The sequence below is a fragment of the Akebia trifoliata genome, chromosome 3 (genome assembly GCF_017979445.1).
Source record: "Akebia trifoliata isolate Shusen 1 chromosome 3, ASM1797944v1, whole genome shotgun sequence".
Classification (NCBI taxonomy): Eukaryota; Viridiplantae; Streptophyta; class Magnoliopsida; order Ranunculales; family Lardizabalaceae; genus Akebia; species Akebia trifoliata.
Genome location: NC_141377.1, coordinates 3,269,305 through 3,294,408, shown reverse-complemented (window position 1 = coordinate 3,294,408; position 25,104 = coordinate 3,269,305). Strand labels below are relative to the sequence as shown.

General features: G+C 34.4%; 2 protein-coding genes across 3 annotated transcripts; both read left to right on the top strand.

Moving 5' to 3' along the window:
• The first annotated feature begins 9,394 nt into the window (after positions 1–9,394).
• Positions 9,395–16,242, top strand: LOC147405562 (serine/threonine-protein kinase STY13-like). Its single transcript, XM_086433339.1, has 6 exons — positions 9,395–9,981; positions 10,827–10,959; positions 11,060–11,255; positions 14,450–14,574; positions 14,656–14,814; positions 15,670–16,242. Exons 1-6 carry the CDS (start codon positions 9,845–9,847, stop codon positions 15,982–15,984), a joined length of 1,065 nt encoding a protein of 354 aa, XP_086289465.1. The 5' UTR covers positions 9,395–9,844; the 3' UTR covers positions 15,985–16,242.
• A 1,755-nt stretch (positions 16,243–17,997) lies between these two features.
• Positions 17,998–24,439, top strand: NAC085 (NAC domain containing protein 85). Of its 2 annotated transcripts, XM_086433337.1 has the most exons (6): positions 17,998–18,257; positions 19,151–19,283; positions 21,104–21,290; positions 22,197–22,717; positions 23,248–23,571; positions 23,762–24,439. In XM_086433337.1, exons 1-6 carry the CDS (start codon positions 18,250–18,252, stop codon positions 23,813–23,815), a joined length of 1,227 nt encoding a protein of 408 aa, XP_086289463.1. In that variant the 5' UTR covers positions 17,998–18,249; the 3' UTR covers positions 23,816–24,439. The 2 variants fall into 2 exon arrangements, with proteins under 2 accessions (XP_086289463.1, XP_086289464.1); XM_086433338.1 differs by lacking the exons at positions 17,998–18,257; positions 19,151–19,283 and adding an exon at positions 19,684–20,151.
• Positions 24,440–25,104: the final 665 nt, after the last annotated feature.

The window sequence follows — 25,104 nt, the reverse complement described above, 5'->3', positions numbered from 1 at the left end:
GTACACCAGTGGTTGACTGGTCATTACATATATTATTTAAGAGAAATTTTTTTTTTTTTGTTTCGATTGAAAAATATTATCTAAATTGAACCTCACGAGAAATATATTTTTTTTTCATTAGTACTGGATGATCAGAGCATTGAAAAATCTATATAAATGCATCAAACGAAAGTAAACATATCCAAATTTTATCAGACATGCCATATAACTCTGTTAAATTTTTCGTCGAAGTATAGTCTCGAGAATGGGTAAGTTAGGGGAATACACATACACACAGCTACGGCGATTTTTTAGGGAACAAGTTGAATTACTTTTAAGGTGGCTCTACGCTTTGTTGTATAAATGTCTTGTATTCTATTATGCTACGTAGAGTTGTGAAGGTCTCGGGGGGGTGCACACAACTTGAAAAAAACCCTATATTTGATAGACTAAGGAGTCGAATTTTTTATTATTGTTGAATTTTTTTCTTCGATGGATCAAAACTGTCAAATTAATGGAGGATAAGAGAAATTTGATGGTTCTAAGCTGTCAAATTGGGGAACATAAAAAATTCAACGGTCATGGGCCATTGAAATTCGATTTTTAAAATTTGTGGGCTTTGGACAGTTGGATTTTCTTGTCAAAATTTTCAATTTTCAAGTAGTGGCAACATCTATGCTGAGGATACGAAAAGGACAATCATGTAATATTTTCTTAAGGGTTGTCTATTTTTTGGGATTTCTTATTTTTTGAGATTTAGATAATTTGGTAACTCCTAATTTTATAAATAGAGATTTATAGGACTGTAAAACTTAAGTGAAAATAGTGATTGTTTTTGTTCTGATTTGTGGACGAAGGCACATAGCATAACCATGTAAATCCTTGTGTTGTTCTCTTTACTCTTTTGTTGTTTCACACTCTTCACAAGCTACTAGTGTTTAGACTATTAGACTTGATGATGAGAAAAGTGATGCCACTACATAGCCATCACAATCCTATTATGACAATTTACCCTGACCTCCATGGAGCTGAAGATCAACAACTAGACTCCAGAGCCTCGAACAGGTTGGCTCAATGGTAAAACTAACGACAAAGATTTGTTCTCTCAGCTCATGTGTTCGAAATTGTGTGACCTCCAGATTTATCACGTTGCATGTTGGAAACTTCAGTGACTTCAAGACGTGCAACTGTAGGGATTGATACAACACTCTGGCAACAGGTGAAAATCACGAGGGACAAAGTTGTATAAGATTATACTCAAACCCTATTATTGAAACCTATTATTTTTAAGTTTAATGATCCTATTTACGGTGTATAAGATTGAGAACATAGGTCATATGTCATACTCTTTCTTTATTTGTTCATTTTATTATATGTTCCCCACCTCCCCAATCATGTTGAGGGCTATATAGATCATGTCTCCTTACCTTCTATTATTCTAATTAATGTAGCCATACCCACTACATATGTATAATAAGGTTCGAGACACAAAGCGTGTGATCTACTGACATTGAAATCGAAATCTTACCCAAAATGCATTATTTTATGGCCTTTTAACATTGTTGACCCAATTGGTACTTCAGGTGTAAGGCTAATAATTTTGAGCAATGGCTTGCTCTCCACCCATCACTCCCACATGTTCTTTAGACAATATCCTATGGGTACTTAAAGAATAACTCTCATAGGGTTTCATAAAATATAGTCATGATAATATGACTTGCAGGTAGCATGCTCAATCAACTCCATGACGTGGACAAGTTTGAGAATCATAGATATATAAGCCTCTGGATACATTTTTTATGGGGAAGTGCAATCGTGTATCCCGAGGCATACAAATCTATGGTTCCCGACCTTGTCCACGTCAAGGAGTCGATTGAGTATGCCACAATGAGTCATATTATCAGGATTCTAAAATATAAGGTGATTTAGATGCACAGCGTCGTGATTTGGGGAATATTTGAGATACCTCCCTTGTTTTGGTGAATATTTGAGATATCTATCTATTTTTTAAAATCTATGATGACATTCCATCTTGACCTTGGCCTTGTTTAATACTTTAATGAAAATGACCTAAATGCCATTGTTTTCAATTTCTAATCAAAAACCTTCTTTTCTGATCGGTAAGCCTAATTTTTAAGGAGTTCAATTACTCAATACTGGAGGGATTTGAATCCAAGTTTTTGTTATCATCACCCAAAGGCTTTACCAACTAAGCTAGTTGGCATCTGCAACTTCTAATCAAAACCCTTGATTCCCTCTCTTCCAACCAGTCATTTTAAGTCTTAAATTCTACCAACTTCAACCTTAGGAAAATATAGGATTGAAGTAAAAGAAATGATATTTTGACTATAAAAAAAATCAAGAGTTTTCTACTATGGGTTAAGGTGGGGATGAAACGATGGATTGAAGATGAAGGCTTTAGAAAATCGAGTGCAAGAACTAACAAGAGAAGTCAGGAAAAAAAAAAAAAAAACATGCAACCAAATTTACATGATTTGGCAAACTTGCTTACGCCTATGTAAGATGGTGAGATCATTCTACTATTTTGGTAAAAATCATAGTTATAATCTCTCAACAAAAACTAAAACAATCGTCATGGTAACTACAAAACTAGTTGGCTATGAATTTATAGTCCGTACATAGACAAAATTGCTCCTATAAAAAAGTTGGACTCGGGGAATTTGCTACTTGATATATAATCCCTTGTACCAATACAAAGCTACCTATAACAAGGATGCATTAATTAAACATAATGTACCGAAGGTTGAACGACTTGAAAAGATGACATTTTTTTTGGAGAAAAATCAAAGTTCTTTTGGCCAATGATTGAAGAGGAGGGCATATAAGTCGTTTTTCATTAATCTATTAGAGAAGACTGAGATCAAGGGGCAAATCACCAGCTTGAAAACACAGCCGGGTATCTCAAATATTTACCAAAATGAGTAGTAGTAAAACTAAATCACTCAACAATACATAAGGAAAATTTAGAAAGCTGTTGTTGGCACCATGATTTTTAAACTCGTCCAAGACCGAGACGTATTGCTCGAGTTAACTTGGTATCAGAGTTGAACGAGACCAACTCACAAAGTCATTTTTTTGACTGAATTTTATGTCTCACGTTATATTTTTTGAGTTATCTCACGAGACGTCTCAAACGTATCGAAAAACTCGTTCGAGATGACTCGGTATCGGAGCTAAACGAAACGAGACGCAATACCGAGTTTAAAAATCATGGTTGGCACCCTAATATCTTAAATGATTTACCACACCCCAATTAAGATTAAAACAAACTCTTCAAACATTACAAAGGATTGGCCCAAACTATAATTTCAACATTTAAAAACATGGCAGATTTACCAAAACATGCACAACTTTTCGTTTATTACCAAAACGGTACACTATTCAAAATATTTTCGAAAACGGTAATTTTACCGTTTTCGGAATTAATTTTTTTAACCAAAACGGTAAAAACAGTGAAATGAATTTTTTTATACCGAAAATACCCTTTTTATTTTTTGACTAAAATTACAAAAATAAAATTGATTTCGGTAAAAAAAAATTGTAAATACATATGATTGTTGGATTACCGAAAGAGAGTGAATCTTTTTAGTTGGATTTTCATTTTTTTAAGGTTAAAATTATAAATACATATGTAAAACAAAAAAGGGTATTTTCGGTAAAAAAAATACATTTTACTGTTTTTACCGTTTTGGTAAAAAAAATTAATTCCGAAAATGGTAAAATGACCGTTTTCGAAAATATTTTGAATAATGTACCATTTTGGTAAATAATTTTAAAAACTCTACCGTTTTGGTAAATTATTCTAAAAACATTATAACACCCATTTGAACAATTATAGTTATTGTTTATGAATTATGGTAGGTTCATATAAAATTTTAAAAAATAAAGAAATAAATCTAACGAAGAAAGAGAGAGAGAGAGAAGAGAGAGCTTCTATTGACACCCTGATTTTTACTTATTCTTGACCATTCACTTATGAGATATATCCCAAAACATATGCAGCTTATGACAAAATTCTGGTTTCGGCACACTATTCATTTTAATTCTCAAAACATGTTTTTCCAATGAATTCTTTGTTTTTATAATCAATGAACTCGCTGATAAATTACCAGCGACATAAAAAATCTTTGATTATTTATCAACGAATTCGTTGATTATAAAAATGATGAATCAACAAATTTGTTGATTATAAAAGTGACGAATTCACTGGAAAAACATATTTTGAGAATTAAAATGAAGAGCATACCGGATTCAGACTTTCATCACATCCAGCTCAAGAAATGGAGATTCACCATTCACTTTTTTTTTATATATTTAAATTGAAGTGAAATAAGTAAAAATTGGGGTGCCAATAGCATTTCTCAAAATTTACCATTGAGCCATAGAGGGTTTTGCACGTGTGAGGATGTTTCGTACTTCTTTATTAGGTCCCACCTTCCTCAATCCCACCGTTAGACCTGTTCACCCAAAAAAGACCAACTTTAAGGAATTATTTCTTGTTTGACCTTTTCTTCCATTATCTCTTGTTTGACTCTCTATTACTTGTGCTTCGTGTGTTTAGTCTTTCTCTTTTTTTTCTTGGAAAATCAAAATTTTCAAGTCATAGATTTTCTGAAAAATAATTTTCCGTATTTGAATGTTCTTGAAAAAAATGTTTTCAGGGTCGAAGGTAATTGTGAGAATATAGAAAATCATCAAACAATGGAAAAATTTTGATTTGCTATAGAGTGACATATAAGTTCATTACATTGACTTGAGATCTGAGATGATTTGTATGACATTTTGAAAATCTCAATCAAGATTATGAAATTAAATCAATTCTACCCACCGTTTTGGTATTAAATTATTTGACCAAATCAGTCAATGTAGGTTTTTTTTTTAATCTAAAATAATTATTTTTTTAAAGAAATTAAATATTTATAATACATATAGTTCACAATGAAATCTACTAATCCAGTTTATAAAAAAAAAAAGAAATAATAATTATTTTAAGGGGGCCGTTTGATAGCCAACTCTCTATGGTGAGGAGATCATCTTCTGAAACTTCTAATCCCATCAAAAGTGATTTGCAAATTAACAGTAAAAATCGATGGTCTGCAATACTTCAACTAGTAAATCACTTGTAATGGGGTTAGAAGTTTCAGAATGGGTTGATTTTTTATGAGGATGATCTCCTCATCATATAGACCATCCTCACAAAAAAACAGCCCTTCATGAAACTTTTACCCTTATTTCAAATCTACAACAATAACAAATATTTATCTCAAATCTTCTGGATCACCTAAATGAATTATTTTTATTTTTAGTTTTTATGATAGGGGTTCTGGACCTGTAGGTCCGACTAGTAGGGGCGAGGTGTACTACCCTCTTAGAGCATCATATTTCACCCAAATCGGTCAAGTATAAGCAATACCCCCACAAACCACACATACCAAGTAAGGATAAATCCCCTTGGGTGGCCAATAAGGAGACTTGAACTCAAGACCTCTCGTTAGTCCATAGGTTTATTTTAAAGTTAAGTCTTTTGTTATTATTTTAAATATAAATATCTCTATCTATTTAAAAAAATTTAAATCAATTTTGAAATAACACGATTCTTATAAAACATGATTCAAATGAGAAAACTCAATCATGTGGATGTAGAAGCGAGAAGAAAAATCAAGATATTGAAATGGGTAATCTACCAAATCATGGGATGAAATCATTTTGTGTAATGATTTTCTAATGCCTCCAACACATAACTGTAGACCATTTACCTCGGGATACGTATAAATATATTTCCTTTTCTTGTGTATCCTGAGGCAAATGATTTATAGTTATGTGATAGGGACGTGTGTCAAATGATCTACACTCATTTTACTTCCGGAAGCCCTCACACAATCCAAGCTATTAAAAAAAAAAAACATTTTAAATGATTAAAAGTTGACTAATAAATATAGTAAATGTTCCTAACATTAATTGGGTGAAATACTAATCTTATCCTTGTTAATTTAAGGTTAAAAAAAAAGTGTCGTGTTGGGGTGACACAGTATTTATTGTGTTTCTCATAATTCTGACGTGGACATGCATACATAATCATAGATGGTTTTTACTCGTATCACGAGAAAATACATCTATGGTTATGTGTACATCCCACGTCAGACTTGTGAGAATTGTAGTAAATACTTTTTGTTATTTCAGCATTTTCCTAAACAAAATCAACATAAAATAAAAAAAAAAAAACATAATTTGATAAATATTTTGAAATGTGTACTATCATGATAATTTCGAGATCTCTCGTCCATGACTTGGTAAAGTTGGTGGGTGCACACGTGCTAAGTGACTATCTTATTATAGAATAAAAAATAAATAAAAAAAAATAAAAAAATTCATCATAAACAAGCCTTTTAAATTTGTGGGTCCACCCTATCATATAAACAACACAGATCTGAAGTAGAGAAATTAGGAGAGATTGTCCAAACATTTCTTCTTGAGTGGTGGGTTGTCGGTTGTCCCATGTTGAGGATCAATTTCCATGTGCCCTTCAATTGTTTTGGCTCCCACATTCTTCATTATTATACTCTCTCTCTCTCTCTCTCTCTCTCTCTCTCTCTTAATTCTACCATCTTTTGTCACATTGTTTCCATTTGATTGAATTAAACTAGGATTGGGTACTTAAATGGTTTTTATTCTTTGAAATTGATGAGACTTGTATGAAGATGTTTAGTTTCAAACATTTGCTAATTCAACTTTAATAGAAAATTACTAATTATTTTTGAAGTCTAGATCGGCTACTATTCAAGAGTTTAATCAATTAGGCTTGTTTCGTATAAGAGTTAACTCAGAGTTTCAAACATTTGCTAATTCAACTTTAATAGAAAATTACTAATTATTTTTGAAGTCTAGATCGACTACTATTCAAGAGTTTAATCAATTAGGCTTGTTTCATATAAGAGTTAACTCAGAGTCAATTATTAGCTCAAACCAAATTTAAAAAAAAAAAAACTATGATCTCAATTTGACATAGGAATGTGATTGACATGATTCATCTTGTTAGGGATTTTTCTAACAATTTGAACATCTCAAGAACTTTTTCATGAACAACTCAACTTGGATTTTCCTTCTTTGCCATCTTACATTAATATATAATAACTATCAAAGACTTTTTCATACTGAAATCCAACTTTCAATATTTTTATAAACAATAATTACCATTTTTATCATTTTCTTAAAGCTCCTTGTAGACATCTTTCATGTTGTGAAAAAGGAAGCATGAAAGAGAATAAAATAACACATAAACACAGGGATTTACGTATAGGGGTGTCAATGGAACGATTCCGGTTTGATTCTTAAGGAACTTATAAGTTATAACCATAATCATTATTTTTTTAGTTATGGTTCTTGTCGGTTCCAGTTCCAGTTCTAAAATAAGTGGAGCTGGATTCAGAATCAACAAAAAACACGAATACCCATCGGTTCTAATTTTAAAGAATCAAATGAAAAAATAAATATTTAAATCATTATAAAGTTTTTTCTTTTAAAAATCAACATATAATATACAAAGTAGAAATTTAATTGTAATTTTTTCCACCAAAGATACGAGTTAATATTTTAAAAAAATAATTAAAATTCATCTTCTCTACCAGTAATAAAATTTTAGAAGAGATGGTTCATTTTAAGCTCCAATGCTTAGTTTGTATGAAAAATTGAAGAAATTTATATAATACGTATTAATTTTAAAATATAAGAAAACCACAACACATTTGCAAAACATTTGCACAACACATGTTACGATCGTACTAATCATGAATTTTTAGGATTTTTGTGATCATGTTTATCATCTTTTATATATCAAACTATCAATCAAGTGTTTATGAATCTTTTCAAAGTTCATATTTGAGAATTTAGGTAATCTTCGAGCTAATTGACTACTCGCTTCTTTGACAGTCAAATAAGGTCCTTCTGGCCAAACAAAGATCTTATTGAGCGCACACCGTCCCACCCCTATATCCTTGTAGGTGATTTTTTTTCTTCTAAATAATCCCTAACTTTTAGGCAGTAGCTTGATGTTCCATTAGGTGGACTTTTTCTTTCTTAATGGTCTCTCTACCTCATCTCTCGTTATAATATTTTTGAAATACCCAAACTAATGGTGTCAATGAGTACCCAATTACCCGATGTACCTGAATCTAGTTAGTCGGTTTTGGATCTAACATTATGGACCTGATCATTTTGGGTCTGATTCTGGGTAGCTATCTTAAGGACCCAATAAGAATCGGGTCTTGTTCGGGTATATGATAGGCACCCGACTAATAAATTGTAACATTTATGATAAATTTTAGTCTAATTAAATACTAGAATAATTTACCAAAACGGTAGAGTTTTTGAAATTATTTACCAAACGGTACACTATTCAAAATATTTCCGAAAACGGTAATTTTACCGTTTTCGGAATTAATTTTTTTACCAAAACGGTAAAAACAGTAAAAAATATTTTTTTTTATACCGAAAATACCCTTTTTTTGTTTTACATATGTATTTATAATTTTAACCTTAAAAAAAAAAAATCCAACTAAAAAAATTCACTCTCTTTCGGTATCCAACAATCATATGTATTTACAATTTTTTTTTTACCGAAATCAATTTTATTTTCGTAATTTTAGTCAAAAAATAAAGGGTATTTTCGGTATATAAAAAATACATTTTACTGTTTTTAATTTGGTAAAAAAAAATTAATTCCGAAAACGGTAAAATTACCATTTTCGAAAATATTTTCAATAGTGTACCATTTTGGTAAATAAATGAAAAGTTGTGCATGTTTTGGTAAATCTGCCTAAATACTAATAAAAGATGTAGCAAAGTAAATGTGCTTGAACTAAAATTAAAATATAAAGAGAACATAAAGTCTTTAATTTTTACCTTTTGTCAATTCATTTCCACATTTTTATAAACTTTCAACAACAAATAAATGTTCCACTCCATAATATATGTAAGTATATGAAGAAGATGAGAAAAAAAGGTAATTTGGATATTTTAGAAACGTTATGACAAGAGAAGAGGTTGAGGGACCATTAACAAGAACATGTTCATAGAATGGACCATCTAGTTACCGCCCAAAAGTTAGGGACTATTTTAAAATAAAACTCTCACACAAGGTGTATTAAGTAATTTATCTTTATATTAGTGCATCAAGCTTTGATAATTAAATATTTTTTATTGATTTAAAATAAGTTCATGATCATATAACATGAAAATTTTAGTTTCTTAATTTAAATGCACTTATAATCTTAACTCTCACTTCTATTTTCACTTTCAAACCAGATGCCGATCCGATACCAAAATCCGGTTCTTTCAAACCATTTACTGTTACGTTCTTTTCCCTAGTTTCACACTTTCACGTCTGTTTTTTACTTTCTGCCATGACTTTTTGTTTCCAGAGAGAGAGAGAGTATTAAATTAGCTCGGCCCACGACCCTATTTATAAAACCTTGATCTGGGTATCTGGAACTCTCTGGGTTTTCGATCTTCGTTCAAGATTTTAATTGATTGGTTTTTCCTCCCCTGTTTTGTTTCAGAGAATTTCGCTCTGTTCCCAACAAAAAAATTTCTCTGCCCTGTTTTTGACAGAGAGAAGAATTCTTTAGCTTTAAATTTCCTCTTTTTGTATTCTCAACCAGATCATCTGTTGTTAATTTCGATCTTTGAGTCTGGGTTTTCGATATGGGTTTCCGTTGTTCATTGTGTCAGCTTATCCATATATAATGAGCTCTGTTTTTTTAATCTACATTTTTACTATAAATGGGTGATGTGTACAAGGGTTTGTTGCTAGATAGATGGTAGATTCTCACCCATTTTAGGGGAAAAAATGGAATCTAGTAATGGGTTCTACTCAGTCGATCGAACTGAGCTCCATTTGGATGCTAAATGGTTGATTGATCCAAAACATCTTTTTGTTGGGCCGAAAATTGGAGAGGGTGCTCATGCCAAAGTATATGAGGGAAAGTAAGTCTGCAAGATTTCTCCTTTTTTTTTTTTGGGTGCAGTTTTGATCTTTGGGTATCCCCGCTTTTCTATTGTTGTTGGTTTTTGGAGCCAAAAAGAAAAAAAAAATGCTTCGATTCTGAACAAACCCAGTTTTCTTTGGTGGGGATTATTCAAATGGAGTTCGGATTTCGTCGATCTTTGTTGCGGTTATGTGACATTTTACTCTGATTAAATCTGGATTAAATTTCAGAATGACAAGAAGATTCATGCTGTGTAATTAATTAGATTTGATTGAACTGGCTTGAATTCAAACTGCTTTCTGTTTTGATCTTTGGGCATCCCCACTTTTCTATTGTTGTTGATTTCTGGACCACCCCCCCCCCCCCCCCCCCCCCCCCCCCCCCAAAAGAAAAAAAAAATGCAATTCTGAACAAAATCTAGATTAAATTTCAGAATGACAAGCAAATTCATGCTGTTTAATCAATTAGATTTGATTGAATTGGCTCTAATTCCAACTGGTTTTTGCAAGATTTCTCCTTTTTTATTTTATTTCTGGTGCAATTTTGATCTTCGGGCATCTTCACTTTTCTTTTGCTTTTTTGGGGGGGCATTTTTCTTTTTTGTTAGATTCTGAACAAATCCAGTTTTCTTTAGTGGGGATTATTCAAATGAAGTTCGGATTTTTTCTATCTTTATTGCGGTTATGCGACATTTTACTCAGATTAATTCTGATTAAATTTCAGAATGGCTAGCAGATTCATGCTGTTTAATTAATTAGACTTGTTGAATTGGGTATAATTCAAACTGGTTTTTGTTAATGTTGCAGTTATCTCACTCTTTTTTGTTTCTTGGGTACTCCTCAGATATAGAAATCAGAATGTTGCTATTAAAATTCTTCATAAAGGAGAAAACCCAGAGGAGATCTCTAAGAGAGAATCGCGCTTTGTTAGAGAAGTTGCAATGTTATCTAGAGTTCAACACAAAAACTTAGTAAAGGTTGTTGCTTTTGACCTGAATTTGATTGTGTTGGTTGCATTTCGTGTGCAATTTGGTTTGAGTATAAACTCTGATTGTTTTGTTTACTTTGTATTGGCAGTTTATAGGGGCTTGCAAGGAGCCTGTAATGGTAATAGTTACCGAGCTTTTATTGGGTGGTACGTTGCGTAAATACTTGCTGAACGTAAGGCCAAGGTGCTTGGACATGTGTGTTGCAGTTGGGTTTGCACTCGACGTTGCTCGGGCAATGGAGTGCTTGCACTCACATGGGATCATTCATCGTGATCTGAAACCTGGTAATTTTATTTTTTTCTTCAATTAAGTATTATAAACTTGGATTGGAAGCATTTGATTATAGAGTTAGGGATCTATTAGTCTTGTACCTTGATGGATCTAAACTGATTTCATGCTTGATACTTTTGATATTGTTTTATAGACCGAGACTCTATGCGAATCTACTTGCAGATCGTAAAGAAAACTGAAATAGATATGAACAAATTATCCGCAAGTTTATATTCAATGTCAATGAGAACTGAAATAGATTTGCTTATCGTGGGCATCCCCACCCTTCAGGTGAGACTAATCCCACGGTCACACACACTGCTCCCTCGGAAAGTCCTATGTGCAACTGGTTGAGTCGAGGGTCAACTGGACCCTTGAGGGTGGCCCCAAGGAATTCATAGCTTTGTGGGGTTTCGAACACTTGACCAACCATTCTTGAAGAGCTTATCAAGCTCGGCTTGCCACTAGGCCAACCCCTTGGGGTTTGGTATAGAATATATGCAACACAGCTTTAGCAAGGACTCATAGGTCTGAATTCTAGTTAAGATTAATATGCAAGAAATAACTAAATTGACTACTTTTATTTAGGTTCAGGTATCCATCAATATTAAGAGATCGGTGCCTAGCAAAAAAAAAAATATATATCGAGAGATTGGTGATAATGTAACCCATGGAATTAGTGTTGGATACATATATAGTGGAGGGACGCTTTTGTTTGTGACCAATGTGAGATCACCCAAAAGGGAAAATTTTACAAGATGGTATTAGAGATGAATATTGGTAGTCAAGAAACAACATGTTCACAAAATGTGCATAAAAGAGACTAGGATACTGAAAAGGATAAGCCATTAGTCTAGGAAAGATAATAAAGAATGATTAAAATAGGGGGATATGGCATATACACTTTTGATCACTCCTGTAAGGAACGTTTTGAAGGCTTTAAAAAGGAAAATGGAAGGCTAAAAATGACATGTATTGAGGTGGTAAGAAAAGATACGAAGAGACATGCTTATAATTCTATATAAAAAATTTTGATCAAAGAAATAGGATTGCCAGCCCCGATATTTGTGATTAGGTCTATGTTACCCAATTCGTTGCTACTAGTCAGAATCACGAACCAGTACAAAGTGAACAACTTTGTAGTATGGTTCGTAAAATCAAGCAAACCACAAACCCACCGAATTTTGATTGGGTTTGGCGAACCAAAACATTTGATTTGGTGAACCAAAGCATTAAGTTTGGCAAACCCAATAATTTGGTTATGTGAACCAAATAACTTTTTAATTGGTTCAGTAAACCAAACCAATCTATTATATTTTTTCATTGTTTATATTTAAAATTTGGATTATTTTATTAATTTGTTTATATTTAACTTAGAATTTTTTGACATATAACTTGTATACTTGCATCATATTTACGCACAAGCGAACCAAACTAGTTAACTGATTTAGGAAAACCAAAGCGAACCAAGAAACAAATTATCTCTACCTACCCCTACGAGCCGGGTTCGTTTTAGAGTGGCGAACTATGAACCCGAATTTGATTTGAACGAATCAACAAACCAGGTAACATACGATATTTTAATTCTCAACCATCATCAATTCATAGAATTAGCATAGCAAAGATAAGGATATTGAGATGGATGAGTGATAAAACCAGGAAAGAAAATATGTGAGGACATATACTTTTTCTGAAAATATGGCTCTTGAAAGAGTTCGATGGAAAAAATTGGATTCATCGTTATGACCTCAACATTTGGGATAAAGAATAGATAATGCAGATGACCATCATTAAAAGTATCTCATCCCCAACTAAAATTAGCAATACTTTATAATTTTCATTTCTTGTTTCTTAATATCTCTTGAAAATATGTGTTGACATAATTATGAGAGTGATGGTAGTGGACATGGTTAAGTTATCGTATGTATGTTACTTGGGTGTTGGTAATGGTCTACGCACAATCTTACTCAACCCCAAATTTTACGTTTACATTCAGAATTGAATGGAGGAACATAACTCATCCAGCCAAATCAAATTTTTAGGATAAGCCTTGAACTGAAAGTATTCTTGCACATTTTAAAATGCGTTCATTATGACTGAGCCACATCCAAGATAAATTCCATGGCCATAAGCATGTCCTGTCATGCTAAACAAGTACTCAGGTGAAATTGAACGATCCAGGTAACATAGATTAAGAGAGTTGCTATTGCCACACCAACTTTTGCTAACACCACCCCAAATGTGTGCTAATTCTTTGGTGATTTACATATGAATTGGGGTGGCATTAGCAAAAGTTGGTGTGGCAATAGAATCTCTCTAGATTAATAGTGATGGTAAAAAACTATGTCAACTCCCTCATGAAATTGTTTTTTAAAAATCTTTCTTTGAAGCTCCATGTCAAGGAAAATGAACAAACCTTGATGGATTACCAAGTTCCATCTCATCTATTCAAACAAAGGTTTGGTTTCATCTTGATGGTAATATGTGCCTTTGTATTTAAGTTACAAAGTAAGGATCCTATATATTTTTAACCTTTTTTTTTCCCAAGTTGGTTGGCTGGTTTGAGCCAGTACTGAACAAATCTTCAATCACAGCTAGCCACGTAAAATTTTGTTCTTGGGGACATTTCATAGTTTTGCCAAGGCTATTCGCAGAATTGTATGAAAATCAGTTTGATATAGACTGCTTTTTTTGAATTGGATACCTTACAATTCTACTATCGAATTACCTTTAAGGAATAAATATGGAAGAGCAAGAGCTGAATTACTTTGAAATTGGGAGATTTCCGTGTTAGATTTACTGACCATCTCATTTTCTTTTTTAATTCCTATATGTTTCCAAGAAAGAAAAAAACTATATTCCAAAATGATATAAATTTCAGTTGAAGGATTTGATCCATAAATGCTCGAGCTTTTTCTAATTAATAAATTGCATAGTTTATGATTCACAAGAATGGGTGATAGTGAACTCCCTTCTGTTGTTTTACACAAGATCTCTCTACATTTTCTTAATATGCTAAAATTTTGATATTTGTATGTTTATTTCCTCGAGTATATTTTTTTACATATTAACTTATAATGTATCTATCCATGAAATACTCTTTTGAGAATGTTTTGAAGTTGCATGGTCCGACATTCATCGAATAAATTACGAAATCTATAAATCATCCTAAAGAGAATAATTGACATCTGGAATTTTTTTTCCCCAGAAAACTTGATCTTGACTGCAGACCACAAAACGGTGAAACTTGCGGACTTTGGTTTAGCAAGAGAAGAGACATTAACAGAGATGATGACTGCTGAAACGGGAACATACCGTTGGATGGCTCCAGAGGTATGTCCATCGAAACGATCCAAACTTTCTTTCTGAGTTTCTACTTGAAGAAAATCCCTCAATCTCCTTATTTCATGGCAGTTGTACAGCACAGTCACATTGAGACATGGGGAGAAGAAGCATTACAACCACAAAGTGGATGCTTACAGCTTTGCTATCGTGCTTTGGGAACTCTTTCACAATCGGTTGCCATTCGAAGGCATGTCGAATCTACAAGCAGCCTATGCAGCCGCTTTTAAAGTACTAATCTTTCCACCCACTTTGTATCTTGTAGTCGAGATAATGCTAGTGAGAGGGCCCTGCTTGCATATTTGTCGAAGCATATGTTATGGTGTCAGGATCCATCATTTACGAGGTCCCATCAAATATATATATATATATATAGAAGTCGATCTTTATGGTGGGATCCTGACACTAGGGCTGCCCTCGGGCGGGATTGGGGATCAATCCTAGTCCAACCCACACTTGACAAACACCAACCCGTGCCCAACCTGACTTTGGGCATGAAGTGCTCAACCCAAGCCCAACCCAAGTTGGGTTGGTTCATTCCTCATTAATACTAAATAATTCAATAATGATAAGGGCACAGGGCACATGATATGTAAAAATATATATAATCTGGAATTATTTATCCTACAAATGTATTTCAAAGTTTACATATATGAAAGTATAAGCAAATGTAAAGAAGAAAATGACGACGATTACTAAAGTTTTGAATATGTATTGTGAATGAGAGAAAAATAGATATTTGAAAATAATTTTAAATTATAATCATATTAAGTTCGGGTTCGGGCAAATCAGGCAAACCCCCTACTACCGCATATGCCCGAACCCTACCCGGTTTGATTTGGACTTTTTTTTGTGTGCCCCCAAGCTAACTTTTCCCAGAATTGACCCAAGGTCGGGTTCAACCCATCGGGTTTGGGTTTGGCCTGCCCAAGTCGCAGCCCTACCCGACACCACTGCATATAGTCATATACATCTTACAAGTCAGATGGTTTTTTCCCGCACTCCCATCTTGACTTTGATCGTTATTTCCATTTGGGTGACACTATATATAAGCTGATGAATCAATGGCATGTTTTTCTATTTCAGAATGTGAGGCCCAGTGCTGAAAATCTTCCCGACGACTTGGCTTTAATTCTTACTTCGTGTTGGAAGGAGGACCCGGATGCTCGACCAAACTTCAGCCAAATAATACAGATGCTCCTACATTATTTGTCTACTCTATCACCACCCGAACCCATGATCCCATCCCGCGTGTTTACTTCTGAGAATGCAGTTTTGCCGCCCGAGTCTCCTGGTACAAGTTCTTTGATGGCCATACGTGATGATTTGGGGGAAACCCATCGGGCGAAGATGGAAAACAAGTCGAGGGGTTTCTTCTTTTGCTTCAATCAGTGTTACTGATACTTGGGGAAGACATGATATCCTTCACCACAGGCGAAGCTCGATGAATTAGGCTCTAATTCAATAAATACATCAATATAAATTCTAGATGTTTAATTTGATTAAGTCTATCAGTTCAGTTGCCAAAGAAGGCTACTTTGTATCTGATGGTACTACTGAATTTACTTAGTTGTAATTTCATAATTAGCTCTTAATTACATGAAACTTTAATAATTCTCGACTTATCTGGACTATGGAGTTGGGACTTCTGTGATATAAGATTGCCTAATCCTAACCATCAGATCTACTGCATCATTTAATACTTCTCGACTTCTATGAAGATTTTGGAAGAAAACCAATAGAGTGCATGTTTTTGGTCGAAGGGACCTATAAAAACCTTAATTTCTATCAAAATTGACCATCTAGATCTATGAAATTTACCATCTTCATGACTATTTTTTTTTATTTAAAACTTGACGGATCATACATATCATCCCAACCAGCACGTGTATAGTAGTTATATAGCTACCTTTTCGGTGGAGGGGCATATAGAGAATTGAAGTCATAACTTGAGGAGTGGTTATCTTCATGACTTTATTGAAGCCTTATTATCCCAAAGATTTGTGCCGGTAAAAAAAATTTTGTTCCTCCCTTTCACTATGTTTAGAGTCACGTCTTTTGTCATTGAAAGTATGTTCATATCAGTTTTCATTATCTCAATTTGCATTCTTTTAGGTTTTCCTCACTTCTTTAGAACATTCAATTAGAATATTTCTTCTAATTAGAGTATAATCAGTCTCGATCTCATTAAACATATTCAAACTCCAAACTATCTCTTTTAATTTTCTCTTAATTTATTGTCTATTGGACATGTACCAACATTTTCTCATAAACATTCATTTCTAATTTTATTTTTTCTACTTTTTTCACTCATTCATCTCAACATTCTCATATTTGCTACAGTTAATCTTTAAACATGGTTGTTTCTCGACCGTCTTGCATTCAATTCCATAAAACATATCTGATCTTATTGTTATCTTATAAAAAAATTTCTTTTAATTTAATTGGTATGCATTGATTAATAGCACTCTATAATTTCTATCGATGAGAAACAACTGAATTTCTTTAGATGAATGATCATTCTTACTCAGCTTCACCTCCCCATCGCATACTTTTCCATTTATCTTATGATGCGTGTGTGTGAAAAAAAATATATATATGAAACAAAAAGATAACAAAAATCTCACAAATACAAGGACTTATGTCATTTGGCAATGTGCCTATGTCGGCATATCAAATAAAAAACAATCACTATTTTCTTATAGAGTTGTGATAATATGATGCCCCCCTCTAACATATGCCCATCACAGAACCATAGTTGTGAAAAAGATTTATGATTTTTTGAATCCCGAGGTAAATGATCTATGATTCTATGATGGGGGAGTAAGTCAGAGGGAGTGTTAGAAATTCATTATTCTTTCTTATATGTTTTACAACCCTAGGTATCTTTATTTATAAAATCGGGAGTTATAAAAATATTTAAACCGTTCTAAATAAGAAAATTTCAACAATTGAAAATTCTTAAAAAAATATTACACAATTGCTCTTTTTATAACCCTAAAAAATTTGGACGGGGCAACTCAGCGCCAACAGAATACAAGATATTTCATACACGTTAAGATGATGTATCCTCGGGATATGTGTTTTATATAAAATCTGATAAAGGGCAAGTAAATTTCATTGTGGACACCCATCAAAAAAAGCAATCATTCCATCGGATCACAAAGTGAGATAATCAATCCATAATCTTTGATATTTGATAATGCATGCAAAACACGTGCATTATGTACACGTGTACAAACGTCATTTTCTCAGATGTTAGAGTCAACGATGGTCAACTAAAAGTCCTGAATATCTTCTTTACTTGTTTAGCGTAGGAACCAAGTTACTTGTTTCCCTCTCTTTTATGTTTCATTCTACCACAAATGCTTTTATCGATAAAAAACAAAAATCTCCAACATTAATAGATAAAACCTCCAGCCTAGATGCCGAACCTAAGGCTCGGAATTTGGTTAAGTTAGGGTCAGACCCATTAAATTTGGTGGTTAGGGGCATCGTCACATTTAGATTCTCGTCCCGAACCTGTGGCTTGGAATCCGAGCCTTTCACAACGGCCCCCAAACTAGCTTCCCGCCTCATTTAAGTCTTTGTTTCATTGGAGAAATATATAGTAGCTTTCCTCACTCTTTCTGTAGTTCATCTTCTCTCTCTCCAAAATCCAAATAGATGGCAAGGTAAGACTCTTCTCTCTTAAGATTCCAACTTATTGTTTCTCTTGATCTATGTTATATGAAGTGTTGTTTGGTTTTTCTATAAATCCCCTAAAGAACTGTTATGGGGTTTGTTTGAACATCTCATAGATTGTATGTATAATATGTGCTTGCATCAAGACCTTAATTGATTTTTGGGTTCTATTGTGTAACATGGGTTGAAATGAATTTTTGTTTTTATGGGAAGAAGGGCTTTTTTGGTTGATTTCTTTTGTTATTTGAGATACCCATTTTGGTTGATTTCTTATGTTTTTTGAGATAATTTTGGTTAATTTCTTATGTTTTTCGAGATACCCATTTTGCTCGAACATCTCATAGATTGTATGTAATATTGTGCTTGCAAAAAGACCTTATTTGATTTTTGGGTATTCTATTGTGTAACATGGGTTTGAAATCATTTTTTTTTTTTTTCTTCAGTGGGAAGAGGCCTTTTTGGTTGATTTTTTATGTTATTTGAGATACCCATTTTCGAGAAGGATATTATTGCCCCTTTTTTTTTTTGGTTTGGGGGAGTGGGGAATGGGGAGAGGATGTTATGGTTTTTCTTTTGTAAGTAGTGGTGGGTGTGAGCTGGATTTCCTTCTTATCAAGTAATGTTGAAAGGGGATAGAAATGCATTCTTCTTGTAGTCCGAGTAAGTGAATCAATGGTATGTGCGTGCTGGCTTTTGATCAGTTTCGATAGACAGGCTTTTGTTGTCCTTTATTTATTTTTCAAGAGCCCCTCTCTTGTAGCTTTCTCTCTATACGTTTCTCGACAAATATTTCCTAAAGTGTATTGGTCATGTGGTATGCTCTTTCATTTATGTTTTGGATTTTGCATTTTTTTCCCCACAATTCAAGGCATTATTGTTGCAGGGCTTGGCTTATTGGCAGTAGAGGGATTGCAAGGAAAGTAAAAAATGCCTCTCAGTTCCCTACAAATCAAATCAAAGACTGCGGGGCAAATCGGGAGTGCCCTAATTGCCATCATTGTATTGATAATAGTGATGTAAGATCAAAAGTTCTTCTTTAGGTTAATGTGCTTTAACCTTCTTTTGTCTTTGGGCGTGGGTTTTTCGTGATACTAATGATTTTTCTATGGAGCTCTTATCCATATTATGGTACTGTCATTATCCATTAAAGGGGATATCTATTAATTGACTAATTTTCCCTCCCAATTCTATCTTTCTTTTCTAAGATTAGTAAAGCCTTAACACACCCTTGAGATTTCACATGGGGGGACCCAATCATATTAGCATTTTTAATTAGTTCATGGCACGACAAATTTGACAATGAACCAACCATACATTTACCTCATATAGAAATTCTGGTGCATGGTACTTGAAACTAAACCAGATGGAAGTTTTTTTTTTTTTTTTAAAAGGTAAAGGGTTAGTGGTTAGCAAGAAGGACCACTTGGCTAAGTGGTAAGACTCGTGTAGGTTGTTCCCAAGGTCTTAGGTTCAAACCTCTTGAACCTCTTCTTATGCTAACCACTAACCCACCAAGCAAAAAAAAAAAAAGGGTTAGTGGTTAGCAGATGAAACAACACTCCAAGTGTCTTACCAACTTAGTAAAGTTGGCACTTCAAGTGGAAAATTAGTACTTCAATTACCAGAATTATTAAATTGGAAGACATTGCGTGGGTGGTATACAATTTCCTATGGGAATGCTAAATTGTTAGAGATTGTTACAAACTTAACCTTTTCATTAACAACCCATTGTCTATTTCTTTTCTTTCTATTTTGTCTAAACTTCCCTCTCCCTTTGATAGTGGCAAGAATATTGCAGTTTAAAATGCATTGCAATTGGAGGAGCAAATTAGTTAATCTTAAACCGTGCAAGTACTTGTACATGCAATAATAATGACGAGGATGGTAATGAAGTGCTTGTAGATAGTTATTCAGTGTTTCGAGCATTGAAGTCAAATAAGTTCTTATAGTTTGTAAATTCGTCATGCTCTACAAGGAGCTAATTATCATGTTGGATATTGTTTTTAGAATTTTAAAAATGTTTCTATGCTGATGTTTAATGACTTTAGCTCCGAAATGCAACAATAACACCATAGTTGTCTTGTCTCTTTGAGTTTCTACTACTTTTGAAATGGTTATCTAATAATATTTTTATATTGTGATGCCACATAGTTGTCGTACAACCATTCAAGTGGTGTGCAGTTTGATATGCGAATGTTTCCCACAACTTCAACCATGGACATGGCATCCTTTTGTTTCCTAATTCTAAACGTTTCATGAAAATTGATTTCTTCGATATACGTCTCTGATTATATTTTTTTCCTTCATTTCTCAATTTGAGGCTGAGATATACAAATGAATGGATTATGGCTTCTCATATATTAAGATTTTAATACAAGGCACTCATACTTCGGATTCAATCTTTAAACAATTTTACTTTACCCTTAGCCCACTACAGGGAGTGCAACATGTTTTGAAAATTCTTTCCCTACTGTGATGTGCATATCTTATTAGAACTGACAAATGCTCGCAAAGTTTCTCATTTTTTGAATCATCGATCATCAATGGTAAACCAATGTGGCATGTCATCTACTATGACATGGGTTACACATAAGAAATCTCTCATGAGCTCCTTGTACATCACTATCCCATTGTCGTCGAATCATCCCTTATGTTTATCCTTTGAGTCTTAGATTTTCATTTTTTGGAAATGAGGATGGATGATTATAACTTCAATGTAGAAATTTTACATGAGTGTAATTGGAAAATTGTTTAAGGCTTGGAGATATAAGGAACTCTTTTGTAATTTTCTTCATGCCTACTTAAATATTTATGTGATGGAACTTGTCCTCTGCAGGTTTCTCTTGAATGGCCAGGCCTGCCTGCTGGTGTGAAGTTTGATCCGTCCGATGCGGAGCTTTTAGAACATTTAGCAGGAAAAGTTGGGTTAGGAAATTCAAAGGCCCATTTTTTTATCGATGAGTTCATCCCAACACTTCAGTGGGACAATGGTATCTGCTATACTCATCCTGAAAATCTTCCTGGTGAGGGAACTTACTGATCCCTTTTTTTTTTTAAACACACACCATGCCATCTTATTCATGCTCAAAAGCTTTAAAAAAGAGAGATTCTATTGCCACACTAACTTTTGCTAAGAGCACACCAAATCATATGAAATCCCCGAAGATTTATCACACATCCAGGGGGTGCTCGTAGTAAAAGTTGGTGTGGCGATAGAAGCTCTCGAAAAAAAAAAAAAAAACTCTTTTGGTTTAAGTATCCAAGTTGAGTCTATTAAAGCAAGTTAGATGATTTTGTTCTTTTTAGAAAAGTTGAAAAATTTGGACCTTATTCAAAGCATTAAAAGTGGCTTGAATGTGAAATTGGTTTTGTTTCCAAGGAATGAAAATGCTCCTTCACCCTTACTAAGATCTATAGCCCTTTAAATTGAGGACATGAGCTGTGGTCAAATTGCCCGAAGTTTTGACTTGACTTGTCAGATCACTTGATTCTTATCAGTCTTGATCAAAACTGGGATTTTGGTTGTGATGAACCTATTTGTTAAACAACCAACTACTCCAACAGACCAATCTGTTGGAGAAGGGGAGAACTATGAATATAAGAGGGTCACAGGGCTTAACTGGGGTATGACACACCCGAGAGTGGATTAAAATATACACTCAACACTCCCCATCACCCATAAGGGTGGAAAGAATCGAACCCGTGACCTATACGAACCTAACGTTTTGATACCAGGTTAACTAACCAACTACTCCAATAGACTGATCTGTTGGAGAGGGGTTTCCGATTAATATAAGGGGGTCACGGGGCTTAATTGGGGTATGACACCCGAGAGTGGAGGAAAATATATACTCAACAATGACTTGATTGACTTTGGAGTCAAAGCGCCCTATTGATGGCTCCAATAACAACATTTGATTTTTCTTTAGGTGCCAAGATAGATGGAAGTAGTGTCCATTTCTTCCATCGGACATCAAGAGCATATGCAACTGGTCATCGCAAACGACGCAAGATCAATGGTCAATGTAGTTCAACAGATGAGCACTTCCGCTGGCATAAAACTGGTGCAACCAAGGCGGTGATAGAAAACGGGGTTCAAAAGGGCTGGAAGAAGATAATGGTTCTTTACAAAAGTTCAAAGAACGGATCCAAGCCCAGTAAATCCAATTGGGTGTTGCATCAGTACCATCTAGGGGACAAAGAAGATGAAGAGGAAGGTGAATTTGTTGTTTCGAAGATTTGCCACCAACTACAACCAAATAATAGTGACAAGAGACCCATAAAAAAAAAGAGTGACAGAAGCAATTTGGATCTTGTCATTGACGAATCTGTTACGGGGGCAGCCCGAGCTAGTCCAAGCACCCCCAAGACATATACCCCCAATCCACGAACGGGAAAGCGTGCTTTACTTGATGAGGATGATGAGAACATACACAAGTCACCTGCCAAGGTAGTCAACTATTTTTTTTTTTTTTCTATGTTTTAGTCGGATAAGGAACTATAAGGTCCCTATTGATAAGAAAATGATCATCATCAATCCATGCACACTGCAGTGCATTGCTGCATATTTTCAGAGTAGTGAAAGAGACAAGGGCTTGCTTGCATATAACATTATATTTGAGAGTTGCTATTGGCACCCCAAATTTTACTTATTACACACCAATTAAAAATAAAGAAAATAAGTAATGGTTGAGAATAAGTGAAAGTGGGGTGTGGTTTCAAGATTTTATATGAGCCTAATCATAGTTGCAAACAACTACTGAAATTGTTTGAACAAGTGTTATAATGTTTTGTAATGTTGAGATTATAATTTGAGCCATACTTTTGTAATTGTTTAAATGGTGTGTTTTGATCTTTAATTGGGATGTGATAATAATTTAAGAAATTGGGGTGTAATACGTAAAAGTTGGGGTACCAATAGTAGCTCTCTTATATTTCTATATATATGGATTCATTAACCGAATTTTTCATGTGGTATAGGATGCAGGGCTTGTCTCAGAATCACCTCAACCCCCTCTAACATCTGTTCATCTTGAGGACAAGCAGATGGATCCTGTATGGTGGGCAGGTGAATCTCAAGCTGTTGAGGATTTGGATCCAAATGGTGTCCACGCCTCATTGTTATGCAATGAGATTCTCGATTCTTATGCCCCTATTGATGAGTCAGGACAAAAACGCGATCCTTATTTCTTCAACTCTGGTGGCAATAGAAACAACATGCTCGAAGGAGACATCGACATGGGCCGTGGGTTCTCTGATCTTGGTAACTTAGAACTCGAAACACCACCGGATTTTGACCTTGCGGTAAGCTTTTTTTTTAATTTTTTTTATGCGTAAGCTGGACTTGAACCCACGACCTCAAAGTTGTTTTGCAATGTGTCAAACCAACTAAGCTATGGGTCTCGGCCCTTGCGATAAGCTTCATTTGGTGAATAGAATTGAATTACAAAATATGATTCATAAATCAATGATCATGATGGTCTTTATTTTGCAGGATTTGCAGTTTGGTTCTCAAGAAAGTTTCACAAGTTGGTTAGACCGATTGTAGAGAGACAAACACACGGAGCTGAAGCTCCCCAAGAATGGCAATGGAAGCCCAATTTTGTTTGATTTCTTTGGCATAATGGTGGTGTATGAAAAAGAATCAAGGAACCAAGAACTTTTGCTTTTCCTCAGCTTCCCCAAGTCATAATGGTTCTACAAAGCTTTGAAGCAGAAATGAGGCTAATGGTATTGTGTGGAGTTTTTTGACTAACAAATTTCTCGAAGCCAAGTTGTAGGCTTTTGCAACATCATATATATATTGTGGAAGATTTTGTTGTGACAGAACGGATATCGTGCAAGACCGTGCACGATGCGACGCAGAAAATGATTTCTGGTTTGTAGTTTGTACATCTAGGTTCTAAATTACAGTGCCTTGGCCACATCACTGATCTTCTTGTGATTGCTTCTGCTTGTGTTGTCATGATATTTCGGTGCCTTATATTGGGCAGTAACTGAATTTATGGGTGCAATGGACATATAAACTTGAAATGTGATTTCAAATTTAAAATATACCAGAGTTCACCCATGCCTATGACACGGGCATCTCCTTTGGGGGTAAAAGAAAAAAAATAATAAAATTATAGGGGTATTATTAAAAATCTTTGGGGTTGAAGGGGTAAAAAAGAAAAGAAAGTAAAGATAAAGGGGTATCATTGAAAAAGAGAAGGGGGAGGGGGTGTAGGTGAGAGTGGGAGTGGAGGTGTGGTTGGGGGTGGCCGATGAGGAGAGTGAAGATAATAAAGTTGAAGTGGTAGGAGGAAAGCAATAAAGTGAGTTATTATAGTTGGATGATACGTTTATTCCCCACATGTGGGAGTCACCATTATGTTTTATTATATCGGTTTTCTACAACATCTGCATGGATTACTTATATCTATTGCCACTCATGTTCACCCATTTAATTTTGGTTAGAGTCACTCTTAAGAACCTAAACCAATACACCAACAGGCCTAGACCTAATGGAATGCGTCGAATTTAGGCTCTTATCCACTTAAGTACGTAACAAACCACCACGCTCCACAGCCAACGTCTACAGTAGCTTTCACTTTGAATGGGACACTTCGATTTTGTCAGGGTTTTTCTTATAACCCGCAGCACTCAAGCACTTCTCAAGGCTTTTCTCGGGGTTTTCCCGTGGTCCTCCTAAGTGGTCTTTTTTGTGACTTGAACTCTTGATGTGAGATTGGCTCTGATACCAAATGTTAAGAACCTAAACTAATGCACCAAAAGGCCTAGACCTATTGGAATGCATCAAATTAAAGCTTGTATCCACTTAGGCATGTAATAGCCACA